At 43.4% G+C, this 19,756-nt stretch overlaps 1 protein-coding gene across 4 annotated transcripts; it reads left to right on the top strand.

Annotated features, from left to right (window-relative positions):
* Positions 1 to 7,753: 7,753 nt before the first annotated feature.
* Positions 7,754 to 19,293, top strand: LOC106722538 (natural killer cells antigen CD94-like). 4 transcript variants are annotated; one of them, XM_025211478.1, is made up of 7 exons: positions 7,754 to 7,862; positions 10,839 to 10,962; positions 11,367 to 11,465; positions 13,224 to 13,334; positions 15,254 to 15,405; positions 18,105 to 18,211; positions 18,887 to 19,293. In XM_025211478.1, the coding sequence occupies exons 2-7, from the start codon at positions 10,869 to 10,871 to the stop codon at positions 19,047 to 19,049; spliced, it is 726 nt and encodes a 241-aa protein (XP_025067263.1). In that variant the 5' UTR covers positions 7,754 to 7,862; positions 10,839 to 10,868; the 3' UTR covers positions 19,050 to 19,293. The 4 variants fall into 4 exon arrangements, with proteins under 4 accessions (XP_025067263.1, XP_025067262.1, XP_025067261.1 ...); XM_025211477.1 differs by having other exon boundaries at positions 10,795 to 10,962; XM_025211476.1 differs by having other exon boundaries at positions 7,754 to 7,906.
* The last annotated feature ends 463 nt before the right edge of the window (positions 19,294 to 19,756 follow it).

Here is a 19,756-nt window from a genome sequence, read left to right as displayed (position 1 = left end):
CTGAATGCATCTTTAGTGATGCTTAATGTGCAGTAGACTATTCTACTGCCCATTAGTGCATTAGCATGATTTTTTTATGTGCCGCTTTAAAGTGCAGTAGAATAGGCTATTGCATATTAAAGCACATTGTGGCAGGGCACTGTTGGTGCCTGCCACTTTAAGGACTGAGTCAAGCAGCCACCAGGTGCTTGACTGCGGTGACCATTTTAGAACCATGGCCGCCTATATAAACAGAGCAGTTCACAGCTAGCAACCCAGGCAGAAACATCACCTGGCTAAGCAGCTATATGAGATCATCTGCAGGTAGGAGCAGGAGGCTCTTGGTCCTGGGCATGACCTAAAACTGCACTCTGCCGGGAATGGGTGGTCTGGTGGGGCTCCCAGTGGTGCGGGAGCCCCCAGGAAATACCAGGCCAGTTACCACCCTGGTGGAAGGTGGTTCAGGACACTTCAATAACCCCTAGCCCCTACATCACTGTGGGTAGGAGTCAGGGCCAGGCACAGCTATGGCCACCTGAGCCTCCACTGGGGTGGGAAGCCCCATAGCCCCAGTGAAGGGGTAGATGTAGAGCCCTAGTAAGGATAGGCCCCATTGAGGGGGCAGAGATGTGGAGCCTCAGTGAGGGGGCAGATGTGGAGCCTCAGTGAAGGGGCAGATATGAAGCCCCAGTGAAGGGGGGAAACCAGAGGGCTGGGAGCCCAGTGTGTGTGTGTGGATTTGTGTAGAGTTGCCCTGGGAGTGGCCAGGGCAAGCTTGGCTGAGGTTGGGTAATTGGCTGGCCACTACCCTGGTGAGGGTCACGGGAGAGGCCCAAAAGACGGTAAGTCAGCCACCCAAGCTGCGCTTTAGATAAAGCCTATGGCCTAAGGGGGCCGCTCTGAGAGGGGGCAAGGTGGTATAAGTTCTTGATGTGTGAAAGAGACCCTGTGAGAGGAGATGGAGCATGAGAAGCCCTACTGAGAGGAGGGCAGTATGAGTGCACGTATAAATGAGGCTTGACAATGAGGGCTAAGGTTGGTCCAGATATAGGTGGGAGCATTGTCATCTGAATGCCATCTGAGAGGCTTTGGCTGAAGTGTAGGGGAGGATCGGAGCCACAGAAAGCGCCCTCTGGCATCAGGGCAAGAATGGGCAGCCTCCTGCCTAATTAGAATCAATTATAAAACAACAAGGTGTGGCAGACGAGTGAGTCAGGTCATAAGCCCAGGAACAGGTAGGCGGGCCAATGGTGGACAGGCCCGAGAAAGCCCCTTGTCACACACACGTGTAGGTGCACCCTATGACATAGTATATGCATTTAAGCTGAAACTATACAGCACTAAAACTCTCATCACAGAACATCTCACATCACAGTATATACCAGGGCTGTCCAAGTAGTGGCCTACAGGGCCAACATGTGGCCCCCAAACTGCACATGGCCTATGAACAGTTAATATGCAGCCTGTGGGCCCTTGCTTTTGCAGTGGGGGAACCCACAGGATGGACAGCCCACAGGATGGGAACCCACAGGATGGACAGCCCAAGTTCAGCCGTGCTGAACTTGGACAGCCCAGGTATATACTATGTTACAATGGTGTTCAGTAGCCAGTCAGAATACTGGGACAAACACATTTCAGGTAATGGGGCCATGCATTCAGCAAATGGTTCTTGTCACTGTTTTTCTGTATCTGACCCCTACTTATATTCCTATTTCAAATACTGTGATTTGCTCACAGCTGGATGCATCTCATGAATCATGTTTGTAAACCTAACAGTAATAACATGTGGCACCCCGTGGTGGCCTTGAAAGTAGGGTGTTATGGCACTCTGGTTGAGAATCACTGAACTAGATACTATTTCAGAAGATACTACAACTAGATACTGTCTTAGTTGTCAGATCATTTAAAATCATGGTTCACATATAAAGAATATTCTTCTGTCCTGGACTCCACTTCTGGAGACAGACAACCAAGAAAGGCTGATGAAACCTATTGGTTTCTTTGGGTAATTTACATGTTACACTTAGACCATACTAAGGGCACTTAAAACATGAGCGTCCACACATTAAAGCTTGTTAACTCATGCTAAATGCCCTCTTAGCTTCACAGTTATGCCACAAAAGGAGAGGGTTAACTCTGGGTCCTGCTACCTAGCTTGTGTTAGGGTAACTTCAATTTGCTCCACAGGGATAAAAAGAGCAATTTTCAGTCCTACAGCATGCCAGGATACATTGCTCCCAGTTCTCCTTCCATCTGATCAATGGAAGCAGACAGATTTTGGTGGTGTCATTTTTTTGATCGTTTATTTTATTTAGTAGTTCAGAAGAGAAAAATGACAGTATGCTAAAGTGATGTAATATACTAGTAATGTGATACAAAACTGAGAGGTATGGGCAACAAAAAAGACTGCAATGACAGAGAGAGAATTGAAAATAATTTAGGAAGTGTTTTACACACCGAAGAGTACTGTTGCATTTTGGGGAAAACATATCTGACAAAGGGCTGTCAAATTCCTTAGCCAGAGGCCACACTCTCCATGAGCTACATAAGCAGAGGCCACATGCTGCTGGGGCCACATCAATACTGACCATCCTCTACCTACCTTGTACCCACTTGCCTGGCCAGCTACATCTGCCCAGGCACTTCTATTTTATGTCAAAAAGAATAGAAAATTGCCAGGCAATCCTCAGGCTTTTCCTGATCCGTGATTGTGCTCCTACAATGTGTTTGTCTTTGGTACTCTGTTTGATACCCTCTGTAAACCACTAACTAGTCTTGATTCCATAGTACTGCAAACCCAGCTATGACACTACAGCTCTCCAATTCACTTACTCCAATCCCTAGTCAGCCTTCAGGCCTGGCCTCCCATATCCCAGCTCTGACACACAAGAACTCAATTTCCATCTCTGACAGTTCTGATTCCCTGGAAAATGGGACCAAATTCTGATCTCATTTAAACTGCCTTTATCTGAAGGAACTCTCTGCTGACTGCCAGGGAATCATCCTAATTTATAGTGTTGGTGGGGCTGAGAGCAGAATGAGGAAAAAGGCGGATAAAGGATGTATTCCATCCAAGCCTTTTCCTTGGAGATGCTCCCAAAAATTTCAATAAAAGGAGTCTAAAATTCAGCTCTCAGGTCCAGATTTGAGCATCTTACACTTCTCAGCCCAGAGGACAAAAATGGCACCTATTATGGTATGTCTTGTGCATATTTGGTGGTTCATTTTCCTCTCCGTGGCCCGAGACGTTGTAGTATTGGAGAGGCTTGTGTGTCCCAATGAACCTCAGAGCTATGTTACCCAGTGTCTTGCAGTCCTGGCAGAGTCACCTATGGGGAACAGGCCTGAGGAGAGGTTCCAGACAAACCACAATCCAAACCCTAAGTCCTCAATGGTGGATCAGGCAGAAGAAGATATCAGGATCTCAACAGCTATAAAAAATGGAAGAAGGCTGCAGCAAGATGGAAGTCTCTTGTCATCTAGGGATCTCCACCTGGTCATGATTGTATAATTGCTGTTTCTGTGCACCAGCTTCCGCACATTAAACAAAGTCACAGGCAGGAAATAACATGCTCTCCAGGAAATAACAACCTCCAAAAGTCCTGCGGTGATGGATGGGTGATGACAGACACAGTTCTAGTGAACCTGGCAATCTCTAGCCTGGCAATCTCTCTGCATCCGCATGCAGGCGGCAGTAGTCTGATGATCATCTTGTACCTGGACTGAGTGAGACAGGTGAAATTCAGCAGCTGCTACCGTGATTGAGCAGTCCTATTCAGGATCTCCTCTGCTCACCCCACAATGAGAAAGGGCTAGAAAAGGTGCCTTAAACCTAGGTTTTCTTATCTGCTCCTGACTGAATAACTGCATCCAGTGGGATCACTCTCTCTGGGACCACCTGGAAAAACACTTGTTCTAAGAACTGGCACCTCTGTGACTATGTTATTGTTAGAGCCCATGATTGAATGTATGTCTATATCATGCAAGCCATGCAAGGAGCTGATGATGACTGTTGGACAGATCACCATCTTTTCAGATCCATTATGAACATCCAGCTTGCTTTGAAACAGGAAAAAGCAACGCAAAGGACTATCAACACCAAATTTCTTCAAGATCTAAAGGTCTGTAAGGAGCTCCAACAATGCCTCCCTGGAAAGCTCTCTATACCGTCCACAAATGGTGGCAGATGACAGAACAAGAAGCAGTGGTCTCCAGTTGCAGCAAGGGAAGTTTAGGTTAGATATTAGGAAAAACTCTCTCACCAGGAAGGCAGTAATACACTGGGACAGGTTACCCAGAGAGGTTGTGAAATCTCCATCCTTGGATGCTTTTAAAACCTGGTTAGATAAAGCCTTGGCTGGAATGATATAGTTGAGGGTTGTCCTGCTTTGAGCAGGGGGTTGGCCTAGATGACTTCCTGAGGTCCCTTCCAACCTTAATTTTCTATGATTATATTATTCTAAATGAAGGCTACACTAAGGAACCGTAGAAGGGGTTTAAACTCACTGTCCATATGGCCTGTGCTGGATCCATTGATTATACCACCCATTGACACCAAAATTTGTTTAATGTGAGTGATGCTGAGATCCAAGCCCTCCACAACCAGAAGAGAAGGATGCATTCTGCTTGGCAAAATGACACCTCATCTCAGCAGAATCTGAGATGTATCTCAAAGATGTATCTGATGTATCTCAAAGATGCCTAAGCTCAAAGGAGGATCCAGGAAATCAAAAATCAGTAGTGGTAATATAAAGCCAACAAGATCCATCTCTATGCTGACAGACATGACACGCATAACTTTTTCCAGGCAGTAAAGGCAACCTATGGCCCAATTTCCCATGTTTCTAGTTTCTTGCAATCACAGGATAGCTTGATACTTCTCTAAGACAATGAATCTATGCAAGCAAGATGGAAAGACCACTCTGAGGCACTCCTGAACCATGAGTCCACTGTGGCCATGGGATAACACCACTGAATCTATCCCTAACACCCGGAAAAGGAATTCCTCACCAACCCTTCTATCCTAGAAGAAGTCAGGTGTGCCATCAAGGAAACCAAGAACCACAGGGCTACTGGACCAAATGGAATACCTGCTGAAAACTACAAGTCTGGTGGTGAGGACCAGGCATTGAGACTCCACAAATTTATTCTGTGCATTTGGAACAATGAAGAGATCCTTGAGGACCCGAGGAATGCCAATATCATGACTGTCTTCAAGAAAGGAGGCAAGTCTGTATGTAGGAACTATTGAGGTATTACTCTCCTTTCCACAGCAGGAAAAATATTCACACACACCTCCTGTAATACCTTCTACCTGTTCCTGAAGAAGCCCTGCTGGAATCTCAGTGTGATTTCAGATCATCCTGTGTGACAATTGGCACTATCTCTATTGTCCACCAGCTCCAGGAAAAGCGTGAGTAACATAAGAACCTGTATATGACCTTTTACTGACCTCACTAAGGTCTTTGCTTACATTAATTACAAAGCTTTGTGGAAAGTACTGGCCAGATTTGGATGTCCAGAAAAGTACATCATGGTCTGAGGCTTTTCCATGACCAGATGACTGTGGCTGTCTCTCTGATCCACTCTGATCACACTCTGATGAGTGATCCACTCTGATCCACTCTGATGAGTGGATCAGAGACAGATCTGTTTGTCATCCAAACTGGGGTCAAGCAAAGATGCATTGCCTCAACTCTATTCTCCATTTTATTGACAGTCATCTTGGTTCTGACTAAAAACTTCATTCTTTCTGGAATTGACATCGAAGAGCCCTCCATCCATTTAGTATTCAATCTGGGATGTTTTCGCTCGAAGGTGAAAATACTCAAAACAACCATTCTTGACCTTCAATATGCTAATGACTATGCCATCCTTGTGCATCCTGAGGAAAACCTCCAGATTGTGCTGGATCTTTTCAGAGAAGTCTACAAAACTTTGAGCCTCTCTCTCAAAATTGAGAAGACTAAATTGCTCTATCAGCCTGCCTGGACCATGAATGTGATCCCCCTCCACAAAATACTATCCAGGAAAGACCCTGGAGATATTTGAGCACTTCCCCTACCTCAGTAGCCACATCTCTCAGAGTTAATATTGATGAGGAGATCCAGCACAGGATACAGTGCACAAGTACCTCCTTTGGGAAACTTCTTTGGTGTGTCTTTGTTCATTGTGAACTCCAGAAAGACATAAAATCCAGGTCTACAATACAGTCATCATCCTCACTCTTCTTTACAGATATAAACCATGAGTGACCGACTGTCATCAACTCAAGAGCCTGGAGACCTATTATGAATGATACCTCTGGAATACCCTCCATGTCAAATGGGAATATGGCCGCACAAATGCCAGCATCCTTGATAAAGCCAATGTTACCAGCATTTTGTTGGTGATCCTCAAGGAAATTGTTGATTCAGTGTCATTGGACCATTCATTGTGTGTGGATGCCCAACTCTCAGCTCCCAAAACAAGGTTTCTACTCCCAGCTTAACTGGGGCCTGAGATCTTGTGGCAACCAGAGGAAACACTACAAAGACACATCTGATGAAAACAAATGCCAACATCAAGAGCTGGGAGGAGCTGGCAGCTAACCAACTCCAATGGTGCCCAACCTCGAGCAAGTGGCAGCCTGCTTTGAGGTGAAGCATCTTGCCCTCAAAGTATAGACGAGAGAGAGTAGAAAAAGACGAGAGAAGAAAAAGAAGAGAAATCCCAGCCTACGGCCTACTGTCCTCTGTGGAAAGACATGCAACTTCTGTAAATGGATCCGTGGCTCAAGGATTGGACTCAAGTCACCTCAAGACCCATCAATGATCCATGGTAGAGATCATCCTTGAATCAAGTGATTATCCATGACAATGTCATCTCTCAAGGAACCACTTGTCTTGGCTGGATTCTTTCCAGTCTCCTGGGCTCTGGCATCACACATTCTGCTGAAACAGGAATGAATATGCAGGTGGAGCTGGCCTTGGCAATACTAGTGATAAACAATGGCTTTGCTGGCACTGGTGACACTGAAGCAGCTACTTCTGAGCCTATTCATCATATACTCATAGGAGGTAGAAAGAAAACCACAAATGTGTTAATACATGTCCCAGAGATGGTTTAGAAATTTTCCCTCCAACATCTTCCTAGTGAATTTTGCAGCCATTATTTTAAATATCCCAAAACCTAGAGCTTCATATCTACATCTACCAACAGATGGTTTTGAAAACACTGAGACCCCATCTTCATACAGTTTTGCAAAATGTTTGGAGTCCTGCTCAGTGGGTGCATGTACACATGCACTAATGCTCCTTTGCTTCTGCACCTTAAGTTTAGTGCCTCTAATATGAGATACATACTAAATGCTCAGTAGTTGGCACTACTGCACAGAAGCAAAGGTACATGGTCTTCTTCTGATGCTTAATACGCAGTAGACCAATTCTACTGCTCATTAGTACATTAGCATGACTTTTGCCATTGCACACTAATATGCAGTAGAATTAGTCTACTGTACACTAAGCATCTCATGTAGACAAGTCCAGTGTGTCACAGACACCATCCTTACCTTCAGTACTTAAATGGCTGTCACTAAATTGTGAGTTTAATGCCATAGATCTAGACAACATGCCTTTAACTCAAAGATGAAAGCACTTTTATTTTGAGTACACAGGCTGTGGACAACTGTTCTCCAATTAGCTTATGAACTTCCTGTGTGCTTACAGCCAGAACATAAAAACAGCATAGACTTCTTCTGCTCTTGACTTCTGCTGTCCTATGTTGATTCAGGACAGTCAGAGGAGGGTGATGTCAGACTGTGTCCTTGGAGATTTATAATACAGGATGAGATCAGACACACCACAGAGACAGCAATTTCAGCATCTCTTCCTGACTATCTAAAGGTACAGCAATTTCAGCACTCCAACCTCTTCCTGACTATCTACAGGTACAAGCAAAACTACTGTGTGCATATATTTGTAAAAAATATATTACTATAGGGAAAATGTATTTGCTTTTCTAATTCAAGATATGCAAGATGATAATTCTTAGATGGGCTGTGTAAATAGCAGTTCTTGGTTTAGCATTTAGTACAAGCCATAACAATGATGCATTTAAATATTTACTTTCAATACTAACCATGTGATATAGGAATTCTCTTTCTTTGGTTTAACATTCTGATCTTCTTTGATATAATATGCTGGGCACTGAGATGGGTCTGGGCTAAACTTCTGGGTTCATGAACAAGTACAGTTTTTTGGGAAGACATTTGGCCTATCACTCGCTCTTTTCAAATTTCAAAGCAAAACCTGTAAGTTTAACTCTGGCAGTGAGGTAGGAGATGCAAGGAATATAGTGATGAATTCAGTGTGTACAGATAGTGGCAAAGTTTTTGATGCAGAGTTTCAAGTAAACATGATTCTAAAAGTAAATTGCATGGGCTGTTCTGTATGAAGTTGTTTCCACTGAAAATGTTTCAAGGGATAAACATTAGAAAGGCAAATCTCATATACGTTGTGTGAGATTGCATCAAAGAAGATAATGATTAATAATCAGTAAGAAATGGCAAATTACAAAACAATGAAATATTAGATACGACAGTGTTGCAAACGTCTTTAAGGACAGGGCAATAGTATCTAAAAGAAATCAGAAATGTTGGTGAGAAATAAAATGAAAATTGGTTTAAGCAAAAAGCAAGCTACTCTACCTGGAGAGAAAGATATCTGAAACTATCAGAAATAATTTGAATAAAGGTATGTCTATCAGAAATAATTCGAATAAAGGTATGTCAGTAAATGTATTTACACACATCTATTTATACCAAAATCATTGTGAAATTTGAGAGGATTCAAAGAAAAGGAAAGCTGACAATAAAGAGCTAAAACAAAATAACCGATAAAATATTAAAGGATTTTAAAAAAATTGGACATGGGCAAAAGTTAAATATGCTTACCAATGAGGAAAACACCCAGTTTGGAGACCATCACACAGCTAAATTGGATTAACCCAGCATCTAGTTTGCATTATTACTACTAATGAAAATATGAAATACAAGTGCGTTGGAATACAGATACTAGAAACATTTATTACCAGTGAGGGACCATGCACTAGTTTCTGAAAGGAACTGGCAGGAGCAAAATCACTTGAGATATATTAAAAAGAAAAGGATGACTGGAGAGAGGACCTAATGTTACAAGATGCTGAGTACCCTCAAATCATCTTAATGTCATCTGGGATCAAAAGTACTCACTGGGCGCACCTACATGAGACGCTACTGTGCAGTGGTTACTGCACATTTATTTAGTATTTGTATAATCAAGTACTAAATAAATGCACAGTAACGTCAGCATACACCTAATACTACTGTGCAGTAGTGTATTAGCACAGTTTTTGCCACAAGACACTACTGCGCAGTAATATTAGGCTACTGGACAGTCAGTGTCTTGTGTAGATTCGCCCACTGACATAAAGTTGCTCAACAAACCTGAGTGGTATACCAACAATGTACAGAACAAACTTGCACTGCCCCGATAGACTCTATAAATAAGGGACTGGTCTAGATTAGTGAAAGTGAATATATTACTGTAAGAATTAAAAGACTATGGAACTAATAGTGTTATTCCTACAATAGCCTAAACACATGTTCTTAGAGCAATAAACCCTCTGGATTGCAGTTTTCTATATACTGGTTAGCGGGCATGTATACATGAGACACTATGTCACAATAGCAATGCACTATGGTGACGTAGTGTCGACAGGCACAAACTGTGATGACACTGCTACGTTGCCGTAGTAACATGCTCCCTCGGTATAGTGCATTGGTATGGTGATGTAGCAGCTAAAAATAACTGTGTGCTGCTTGTATGGTGCAGCAACGGCTGTTATTGTGCCGTCATTTAGTACTTCCAAAAAGAAGTACTAATGACAGTAACAACTGCGCCATGGGGGCATGTGTAGACGTGCCCAGTATCATTGACTAGGAGAGAATCCAGGGGATCACAACATATGTTTAATTATTACCAATTTACTTTATGAAACAAAGAACTCAGAGACAGAAAAGACCTCCTAAACTACCTGCATGAACGCATTGCAAGATTCTGTCATAGCCCTGTCGTGGTAAACACACGCAGCAAACTTTAGGTCAGCAGAAGCTTGGTTTATTAGAGAATGCATTCTGGACAGACTTATACACACTTGGAGAATTGTGAAGAGGTCTGACCCCATACAACAGGTGAGGCGAGTTCATATAGAAAATATGACATCATAAGTATAGCAACGACATATACCAATCAGCATTTGCCATGACTTTGTTAGTAATGCGCATGTCTTCAATTTATTCTTGTTAGCATCAATTTATCTTTGTTAGCAGATTTTAAGGGTCTTCTGACTTGTAACCTCAGGTGTCACTTCCCTTTTTGGGCTGACTCAGCAGGCTGGTTTGTGGTTACTTTTGTGCTAAGTTTTTGTTTTTTACTAGACTAGGACAGGATGGTCTGTCTGTGTTAGTCTGGCAGTTTCGGGTCATGTCCTTTTGACTTTTTCATAGCCTAAGCTGAATATATGTTTTGCACTTTTACACATAATGGAGATTCAACTCCATTTTTCCCTTCTTCCACAGCCCTGACAAACTTTCAGTTTAATCAGTAAATAGCCAATGGTGTTTTACTGTAGCATCAACTGCTGTGACCCTCAGAGGCAACTAAACAGAATTTCAGTTTATGTATACATTTAAACAGAGGGGAAATTAATGGAAAAGGAAGGTGGGATGGCAGAATAGTAAAATCAACCATTGCAGTGACCTCGTAGTTCTCACTTAGTGTCATATATTCCTTACAGACACATTTTTTAATCAAATGACATCATCTATTACAATCCACTAGAACAAAGTCCACAGATTCAGCTCTCCAGAAATGAGTGGACAGGAAGTGATTTGCATGGACCCGAAACCTCAAAGTACATCAATGCAGCAGATGAGAGAAAAACCAAGGAACTCCCAGAGCAAAGGTACCACATGGGTGTTAACAAGATGTTAAGTTTTACTCTTTTACTGCTGCCATTCAAAGCTCCTCCCCTAACTATTGACTCTGTTCAGATTTTTGGAGCAGAAAAATAAAGATGTTCATTCCCCTGCTATCTTGCTCAATGCTGCTGAGAAAGCAGCAGGGACCAAATCAGGATGGATGGTCATAGAAATCATAGAGAAGTAGACCTGAAAGGGACCTCCAGAGGTCATCTAGTCCAACCCTCTGCCTGAGGAAGATTGATCCCTATCCAAACCATTCTATACACAGAGGTCTGAAAATAGGACTCAGCCCTAGTGGTCACACTCACAGTTAGGTGCTGCCCAGAGAGACTGGGCTCTGACACAGATATTTTGCCCATCTCCATGTTCATTTTCTTCTCCTTAGCATCTCCTGCACCACCTTCTCCCTGGAAGACCATTGCTGTGCTACTGGGGATCCTCTGCCTGCTTTTAGTGGGAGCTACAAGGGCTTTGTCTGCCAAATGTAGGTATTGGAGGAGAGTCTCCAGAAGCCTGATTCTCCCAAACATTAATTTGGTTGTATATAATTTCAATCCACCATGTTCACAATCATGTAAAACTGGCATAAGTCAGCTACCTGACCATTGTGAGTCTTCTGAAATAACCACTCTTCTAAAAACTCCATTTCATTTCACAGTATTGGTAGACCTATGTATACAGAGTATGCCATTGCTTGGCAATAGTATGTAATCTATCATTATAAATGGCCTCTGTGCCAGGGGACTGGCAGCTTGCCAATTTAACACCCATATTCAAAAAAGACTCCAAAAATGATCCTAGGAACTACAGACCAGGAAGTCTCTCTTTCATCCCCAGCAAGTTGGTAGACTCTATAATAAAGAACAGAATCAGTAGTCACATGGGCAAATATAATATGCTGGTGAAGAGTCAACATAGTTTTTGTACAGAGAAATCCTGCTTCACCATACTGCTGAAGTTCTTTGAGGGTGTTAATAACCATGTGGAAAAGAGAGATCCACTTGACATAATATATTTGGACTTTCAAAAAGCTTTGACAAAATCCCTCACCACAGGGTTTTTTAAAATTGACGTTGTCATGGGATTGGAGGGTTTTTTTTTTCATGGACTGAGATCTGGTTAAAAGATAGGAACCAAAGGACAGGGCTAAATGGTCACTTTTCAGGATGGAGGGCAGTCAAATTGGGCCAACAGAGATCTGTGCTTGGCTCTATTTTCATCAACCAATCAATCAATTTTCTGTGCTTGGCTCAATCTTTGCTTGCTTGGCTCATAACATTTTCATCAATGATCTAGATATATGTGTGCACAGTGAAATCTTTAAGTTTGTGAATGATACAAAATTATTCTGGGTAGTCAAATCCCAAGCTGACAGAAAAGAAATGCAGGAAGATATCACCAACCTAACTGACTGGGCAAAAAAATGCCAGATGAACATCAGCGTCAACAAGTGCATGGTAATGCACCTGGGGAAAAGTAACCTTAACTATACATACATAATCCTGGATTCTGAACTAGCGGTTATGGCTCAGCAAAGAGGCCTTGGAGTCAGGTAGCACAGGAATCAGTCACAAGCAGGCTGCAGCATTAGGGGTGGGTGAGAGGGACACCCACCCCAGGCACCAACTTAGTAGGAGCATCGGAATAGTCCCCCTACCTCTGCAGGGACTGCGCACCAGCAGCTTACCCATGCCAAAAATTGCAAAACAGTCCCCAGCTGCTGCTGCTTTAAGAACAACATTTGGGGCCGACGGAGTGTCCCACTCAGATTCTCCTGCTCCATCCTTTGCCTGGAGGCTCATTGCAGGAATTCTGGGGATCTTCTGCCTAATACTACTGGGAACAGCAGTAGTCTTAGTTTTCCTATGTGAGCATTCTGCAGGAATAAGAGTAAGGGCCCTTATTTACCCATGTATGAATCCATTTTAGTGTCAATGTCCATTCACTAACATTGTACTAATATACGGACGTGGTAAATCAGGCTATAACAATTTTATAACTTTTTAATAAATATTCCAGGAAGGTTTTTCCATTCAGATTAAGGAGTAAGAGTTAAAATTTCTGAACTTGTAAAAGGAACACTGGAAAAATATAACAAAAGCAATCACTGTTAAAAATCAATTTTGCAAGGATATAGAGCAATACCATGATTCCAGCTCAGTTTCCTTCACGTGCAAAATGTATTTCAACTTGTTTTATTTTAATTGTCACAAACCACTGTCCTGTTATTTGTGAATACAAGTTTTCCAGGATTCCAACCCACATGGAAGCCAGGGAAACTGTACCCATCAGGAAAGCTCTACCCTGCACCAGAAAATAACTGGATATCAAAAAGCATACACCACCACCAGAGGTAAATATTTTTGTGGAATTTGATGTCTCTCTTGCTTGGCTCCCTCCTGGTTCTTTAAAAAAATGATATACAAAATTTCTAATAGCATCAGTGTATCTCATAATATTGCCAGCCGCATGCCGCCCGCCAGCCCAGCAGCAGTGGGGGCACAACTCGACAATGCTGCCACTCCCGGTGCTGCCAGGCAGGCAGGGAGTGCCTCGCCATGGTGTCATGGCATTCCCAGGGGGAGGGCAGCAGGGTGGGGAGCCCCAAGGCTGCAGCAGGCAATTTACATCCGCTCCTGCCCCAAACACAGATTTGGGGAGGCATGTGCCCCCCCTACCCTTCTGGGGGTGCATGCAGTGGCGAGGAGCCACCCCCCTCATACCCTCTGGATGAGCCGCCTGCACCTCCATCCTGCTCCATGCCCTGGCCCCATGCATCACCCTGGCTAGGCAGTGCTCCCAGCCCCTGCCCCATTCCCTTCCTCACAGTGGGGGCCTCAATCTGTCCCCCATTCCTCCCCCCCCCCCATAGACTTACCTGCAGGGAGTAGCTCTCAACGCTGACCGGCTGTATTTCCGGCCATGTGCATGTGTGCGGGCACACATGTGCACATGGAGCTCCCTGCAGCCCCAAATAGCCCCTTGCAGACTGGAATGCTGTCAGCCTACAAGGGGAAACCTGCCTTTTCTCTACTGATCTGTGCATGACTCTGCAAATCCAAGACAAATGCTGCCTCGGAGTCATGCAGCCCAGGACCAGGACTTGAGGTTCCAATTCTGGCACTGTCCCACCCAATTAGGTGGTCACCCTGCATCTCATCCTCTCTCATTTACTGCTTCCTCAAAGGTTTAAGCAAGAAAATATACAACCTTTGTTCATTTTACTCAGCTACTCTGCACCAAGTAGGAAAGGATGTATTAGAGCTCCCCACACCTGTCTTGTGCTGCTGCTTCTATGTGGGGACCAAGATGAGAAACAAATTAAAGAATAGCACATGGAGATCTTTACTTAGTGTCATCACATCACAATATTAGCTCGGAAGACAGGGATTTACCTGAAAGTCAGTGAATAGCCATGTTGCCCACCTCAGCAGGACAACTGAATAACAGCTGGATAAAATTCAAATAATAAAAAATACCATAGGGAGCAAAACTATAATTAACTAATTACAAATTTGCCTAACAGATACAAGACCAGATTATTTTCTATGCATCAGGTATCTAAGTGGACTTAAGCACTAAGCACAATTCTGTTTCGCACTGCCCTTGTCCCTGTAAGTCCTTGCAAGCATTTGCTTCTGTAACACACTGTTGTCTTACTCATAAGACTGCACAACAAAAAGACAGCAAGAAGGAGTGTGATCCAAGCTGTAGCACAACTGGAGTGGGTGAGACAGACACCCAACCAAGGCACCAAGTTAGAAGGAGAACTGGAATTCCCCCCCTACCCCAGGAGGCTATGTACTCCAGCAGCTGACCCATGCCAGGAATTCCAAAACAGTCTTCAGCTGCTGCTTTTGCTGCTTTAAGAGCAACAGCAGGGGCAGATAGAGTGCATGGCTGTGCCATAAGCAGCAGCTCAGCCAGAGACTGTTTAAGAGTTGCCAGCATGGGTAAGACTGGTGCTCCCTGCACCCATGCACCCTGCAGCTCTTGGAATCGCATGTGTCTTCCACCTCTCCACAATCTTGGAACCTGCACATGTTCCCTGGGTCTCACTCGTGGAACCATGCACCCCAACAGGGTTTGTCCCAGGTGTGAACTCTGCTTGTTGTGCACTGCAGGCATGTCAAATTGTATACAATTTAACACAAGGGACACATGTACAAGCCATGAAATAACACCTGTCCAAGCCATCTGGGATTCTGTTGCTCACATTAGCATAGAGAAATAAAATATCTCAAAATATGATACATGTGTTTTCTTTTCAAGGGGATAAAACCAGTTCATGTCCAGAGAAATGGGAACCACATGGACACTTCTGTTACCTCTTCACTAATGACTGGAAATCCTGGCAAGAGAGTAAAGATTATTGTACTTCTTTGGACTCCAAACTCCTTGACATCAAAAATAAGGAAGAACTGGTGAGCACTTTGCCTTTGCTCCCCAGAACTGGCCTCAGTTTGTGGCTGGGGCTGCAGTGCAAACGTTTGGCAATGCCCTCTTTCAGGATGTAGCCAGATTCCGCCCACCATGGTGGCAGCAGATCAGGAATAGCTCACCCAAGGACTGGGAGTGGGTTAGCAGCGTGGTTCTTTGGGTGAATCCCAATAGCATAGATTCCTTTTCCATAGCCTGCATGTGAACATGGGGAAAAATCTTTATGTTTTTCCTTCCTAAGGTCTAAGGAAATCAGTTACTGGTTCCCTCCAAACCTACTGTTCAGTTTTCTGGGGTTTGGTACCCTCTATTGTTGGTTTCAAGGTTATCTGGGAAGAAAACTACTGTTAATAAAAGGGCCAAATATTGTCCCTTCTCTTATGGCTTTTCATACCACAGCAAACTTGGCAAGAAATTCTTCACCTAGGAATGGCCCAAAAAAGGATGTTCCTGCACATTAGAATAAATTAGCCAGGCTCTAAAGGGTAGCAAACTCTTTGCAACCAATTCACAAATGTAGTTCTCATGTTCAGCAGTAGAGATAGATCTGATGTCAGATTATTGCTTCATCAGTTCAAACCTTAAACTCCTCCTCATTACATTTTTCTGTTTAAATATCTGTCACTATGCTAAGAGGTTTCCTCTCAAAATAGCAAAAAATATAGCACATACTGAATTTTAACATAAAAACTATATTAAGATTTCCAAATCAAGCATTCAAAAGTCAAGAAATACCAGAATGATGGTCTCAACAACCTTTATTCTCTGTTGCCTGAGAGTACACAGTATGGTACAGATGTTATCTCTATGATCACATTCCATTTTTTGCCAACTGCCCTCCTTCACTGTGCACAATGAATGGCATTCATTTGATGAACAGCTATACAGTATTTGTTTTATCTTGAGTTATCAATAGATGGCATCATGTCTTCTTACTGGACACTGTTGAAACCCTGCTCTGAAGGTCAGTTTAAAAAATATAGCATGGCCACATATACCTGACCTCAGTTCATCAGAGCAACAATAAAATGCAGTCAGACACAAGCACATGGGTTAAGAGAGTGCATCTAAATCAGGCCAGGTTATTCAACATTGATAGGCTGACACCCTCATGTGCCTTGAACTCAATTCATCCCTTACTTCAGCATTATTTCAGCAGGACAATAATAAATGCAGTTAGACACACATACGCACACGCTAACAGAGTACGTCTGGGCAGGTTGGGTCCGATTAGTGCTTTCAGTTGATACCCTCATCCACCTCAAAACTCGGCACATCCCAATATCTTGTAACAATAGTCCTAGTAGTAACTCTCTTGATGAGCAGACCCCACCGTAGTTTTGGGCATTACAGGGATCTTTGGCTTAGGTAAAAGAAGCGTTGCTGCAGGGCAAATGGGGAGGTCAAGGGGAAGGTTCAGAGAGAGAATATAGCAATCAGCTTGACCATAAAAGTTATTTATTGCCAGGTATATGAACTTATGATGATACCGGTAGTAACAGCCATACAAGAGAGACAAATAAAACAGTTATATTATTACATAGTTTCAATTAGGTATTTGGGGAAGTCTAGCTCAAGTTTGATCAACAAGTCAGATTTAGAAAGCTGTGCCTGAAGTAAGAAAGCAACAGTCAGGTTCCTGGAGTCAGAGAGAGTTGGGGTCTCGCCACTCAGTGAAGCTTGAACCAGTCGAGGTTCCCAGGTGTTTGCTGGAGCTTGCAGACAGACAGATTCCTACCACGGTTGACGAAGGGATTCCAGGTAGAAAAGGAGTGGAATTGGTGCAGCTTTTGGATCCAAGCACCAGGAAGGAAACTTGAGCTTGGGTAGGGGTTTTTGTAGAGAACTAGCAATTGCTCAAGGGAGAACATTAGGTTTGTTTATGGGTAAAGGATGGCTCATATGCTGGAAAATAGGAACTGATCACTCCTGGCCATGGGTGGCATTACTCTGAGGGAGCTCACAATACAGACAAGCAGATTCAGTACTTTGGGTACCAATAAATGAGTCATTACTAAAATTGGTCTGATAACTGCTGAGCTGGGTGTGTGCAGATGTAGGTTGATTAGCATTTGGAGCAGGGATCCCCAATCATGCGATGCTCCCCTGCTTCTCTGGTCCCAGAGTCAGTGTGGTTCTTGCCTTGGAATCTCTGTTCTCCAACCTGAATGCTAATGGAGGTGCTTTCCTGTCCCATCTCCCATGTAAATGAGTTGTCATCTGGTTCCATCTCTGATGCAAATGAGACCAGGGGAGTTGCTTCACTCTTATCATACTTGTCTGGAGGGGTTTAGGTGCATTTCCCACTGCATCTTCATTGTCTTTTGTAAGTCCTTCCTCTAATCAGTTCTTGTTCAGGCGGAGGGGAGTGAGGCTGCGTACTGTGCTAGGGTTCCCCAAGAACACAGAGCTGACAGATAACAACCCAAGAAAGAATACCTCATATCTCTGGACAACAAATCCTGCCTCTCACTCAGAAGAAGCAGTGACAGGATCTGAAGGTAACCCCAGGCAGTGCCCTCATTTGGAAAGATGAGTTGAAGTTGAACTAAGAGGAGAAAAAAAACTAAGTTTCAACAAAAACACTCCTTAGCCACAGTGGGCTTCTAAATACACACACTAGTGGAAGAAAAGGTTCAAAGGGTGGGGTGAGCTGAACTGAATTGCCTTTATTCCCATTCAGGAGTTCTTCAAATCAGTATTACATGTTCCCCACTGGATTGGACTATCTCGTCAGGCAGGCAATGAGTCCTGGCTGTGGGAGGATGGCACAGCTCTCTTCAAAGACCTGTAAGTCCCTTGTGTCATGAGGAAGGATTTGCTTTTATTTGAGCTACTAGTGCACTTTCCACCAACAGTGGGTTGAATAATGGTGCTTCATGTCATAGCCCTCCGATGAGAAATGTGCAGATACATGGCCCTAAACAGCAATAGAGAGAGAGTCTACCACAGGGAAGAGATGGGCCAGGGAAGAGAGAGGATCCTTTCTATATACCCGAGTGGGGAAAGGCACATGATATTTCCTTCAGCCAGGAGGCGCACTTTGCTGTATCTGGTGTCTCTCCCATAGTGGTTTTTAGTATTTTTCCTTCTATTATTCCTTAGTGCTAGACAAGGGAAGGAAAGTGCAATCTCTGGTCTGTGAGAGGGGGGGAGCAAGGCACATTGAGAGGGTTGTTGGGAAGGAGCCATGGGCAAGCAGAGCCAGGGGTTCTGCAGGTCATGAATGTTTTGTTGTAAATAGATGCTGGCAGAGCTGTGACAGAGATAGATGATCCACTCTCTTGAAGTGTTGCCAGCGCTTGAACCTAAGCTTCATGAACAATAGATTAATTCACAAACTGCTTTAGACATGACATACTGTATACTTCAAATGCCAGCCCATCAGCTTATCCCATAAGGAGCACCACTGCTGAGGACTGGAGGTGGGACTGGCAGGCAATAATATGTATCTCTCCATCTTAGGTTTGTAGTAGTCCAAGAGAATACCTTAGGGTGCTGTGTGCTTCTCTCTAAAGTAGAAACCAAATGCGTTTCTTGTGAGGAACCGTACTCCTGGATTTGCAAGAAGGAGGCTGTGCATCCAGAACCTGCTGCTCTGGCAGAAGGAAGGAAGAAAAGCCACTAGAATATATTCCTGCTCCATTCCAAGTCCTGCCCACATACACAGCTTCAAGGTCCTCCCTGCCACCAGTTTAACCTTCACTGCTACTGCCAGTGCCAGTTGCTCCAAATACTTAGCTGTGGCCATGGGAAAGACCGATTTCACATTTTGGCTGAAGCTGCACAGAAATTTCTCTCTGCCACCCACAGCAGTGTTGAGAGTGAACGGCTGTTCAGTGCAGCTTCACATGTTGTGGATGAAAAGAGGAACCCACTGATGTGCAGAACAGCAGAAATGTTGCTTTTTGTCAAGCAAAACCTTCCACTCACCCACTTGGTATGCCAAAGCTGTGAGTAAGAAATGAGGAGGCTGTGAATGTAAGTTTTTTTTTACTCTACCAATACTGTAAGTAAATTATTATTGTTATTATTACAGTGGCTACTACAAACTGTACCTCAACATTTTTTGTTTTGTAATTTTTACATCTTGATACGCATTTCACCTGGCTTTATTTTGAAGCCAAAATTGTTATAATTATGCCATTTTTTCTGACTTTGTTGGGGTGTTTTTTATAAAACAAATTGAATATTGAGTTTTTTAATGACTTTGCTGTCAAATGAATCATTATGTAAGTGTATAAAGTTTATACTGCAAACTACGCTTTTAAAAGTAAAAGTTTTAAAGTTAATACGTGTTTGTTTTTATCTTGCTACAAAATGTTTCTTGAAGCA

This window comes from Alligator sinensis, unplaced genomic scaffold (genome assembly GCF_000455745.1).
Source record: "Alligator sinensis unplaced genomic scaffold, ASM45574v1 scaffold148_1, whole genome shotgun sequence".
NCBI lineage: Eukaryota > Metazoa > Chordata > Crocodylia > Alligatoridae > Alligator > Alligator sinensis.
The sequence above is the reverse complement of the archived record's forward strand: the minus strand, read 5'-3'. Positions and strand labels throughout refer to the sequence as shown.

What these genes read in the sequence shown, in the direction of transcription:
- LOC106722538 (XM_025211478.1), top strand. Translation starts at nt 10,869, where the DNA reads ATGAGTGGACAGGAAGTGATTTGCATGGACCCGAAACCTCAAAGTACA. An exon ending in AAGGGCTTTGTCTGCCAAAT is followed by an intron (nt 11,466 to 13,223) that starts GTAGGTATTGGA and finishes TGTGAATACAAG; the next exon opens with TTTTCCAGGATTCCAACCCA. An exon ending in ACAGCTCTCTTCAAAGACCT is followed by an intron (nt 18,212 to 18,886) that starts GTAAGTCCCTTG and finishes TCTCCATCTTAG; the next exon opens with GTTTGTAGTAGTCCAAGAGA.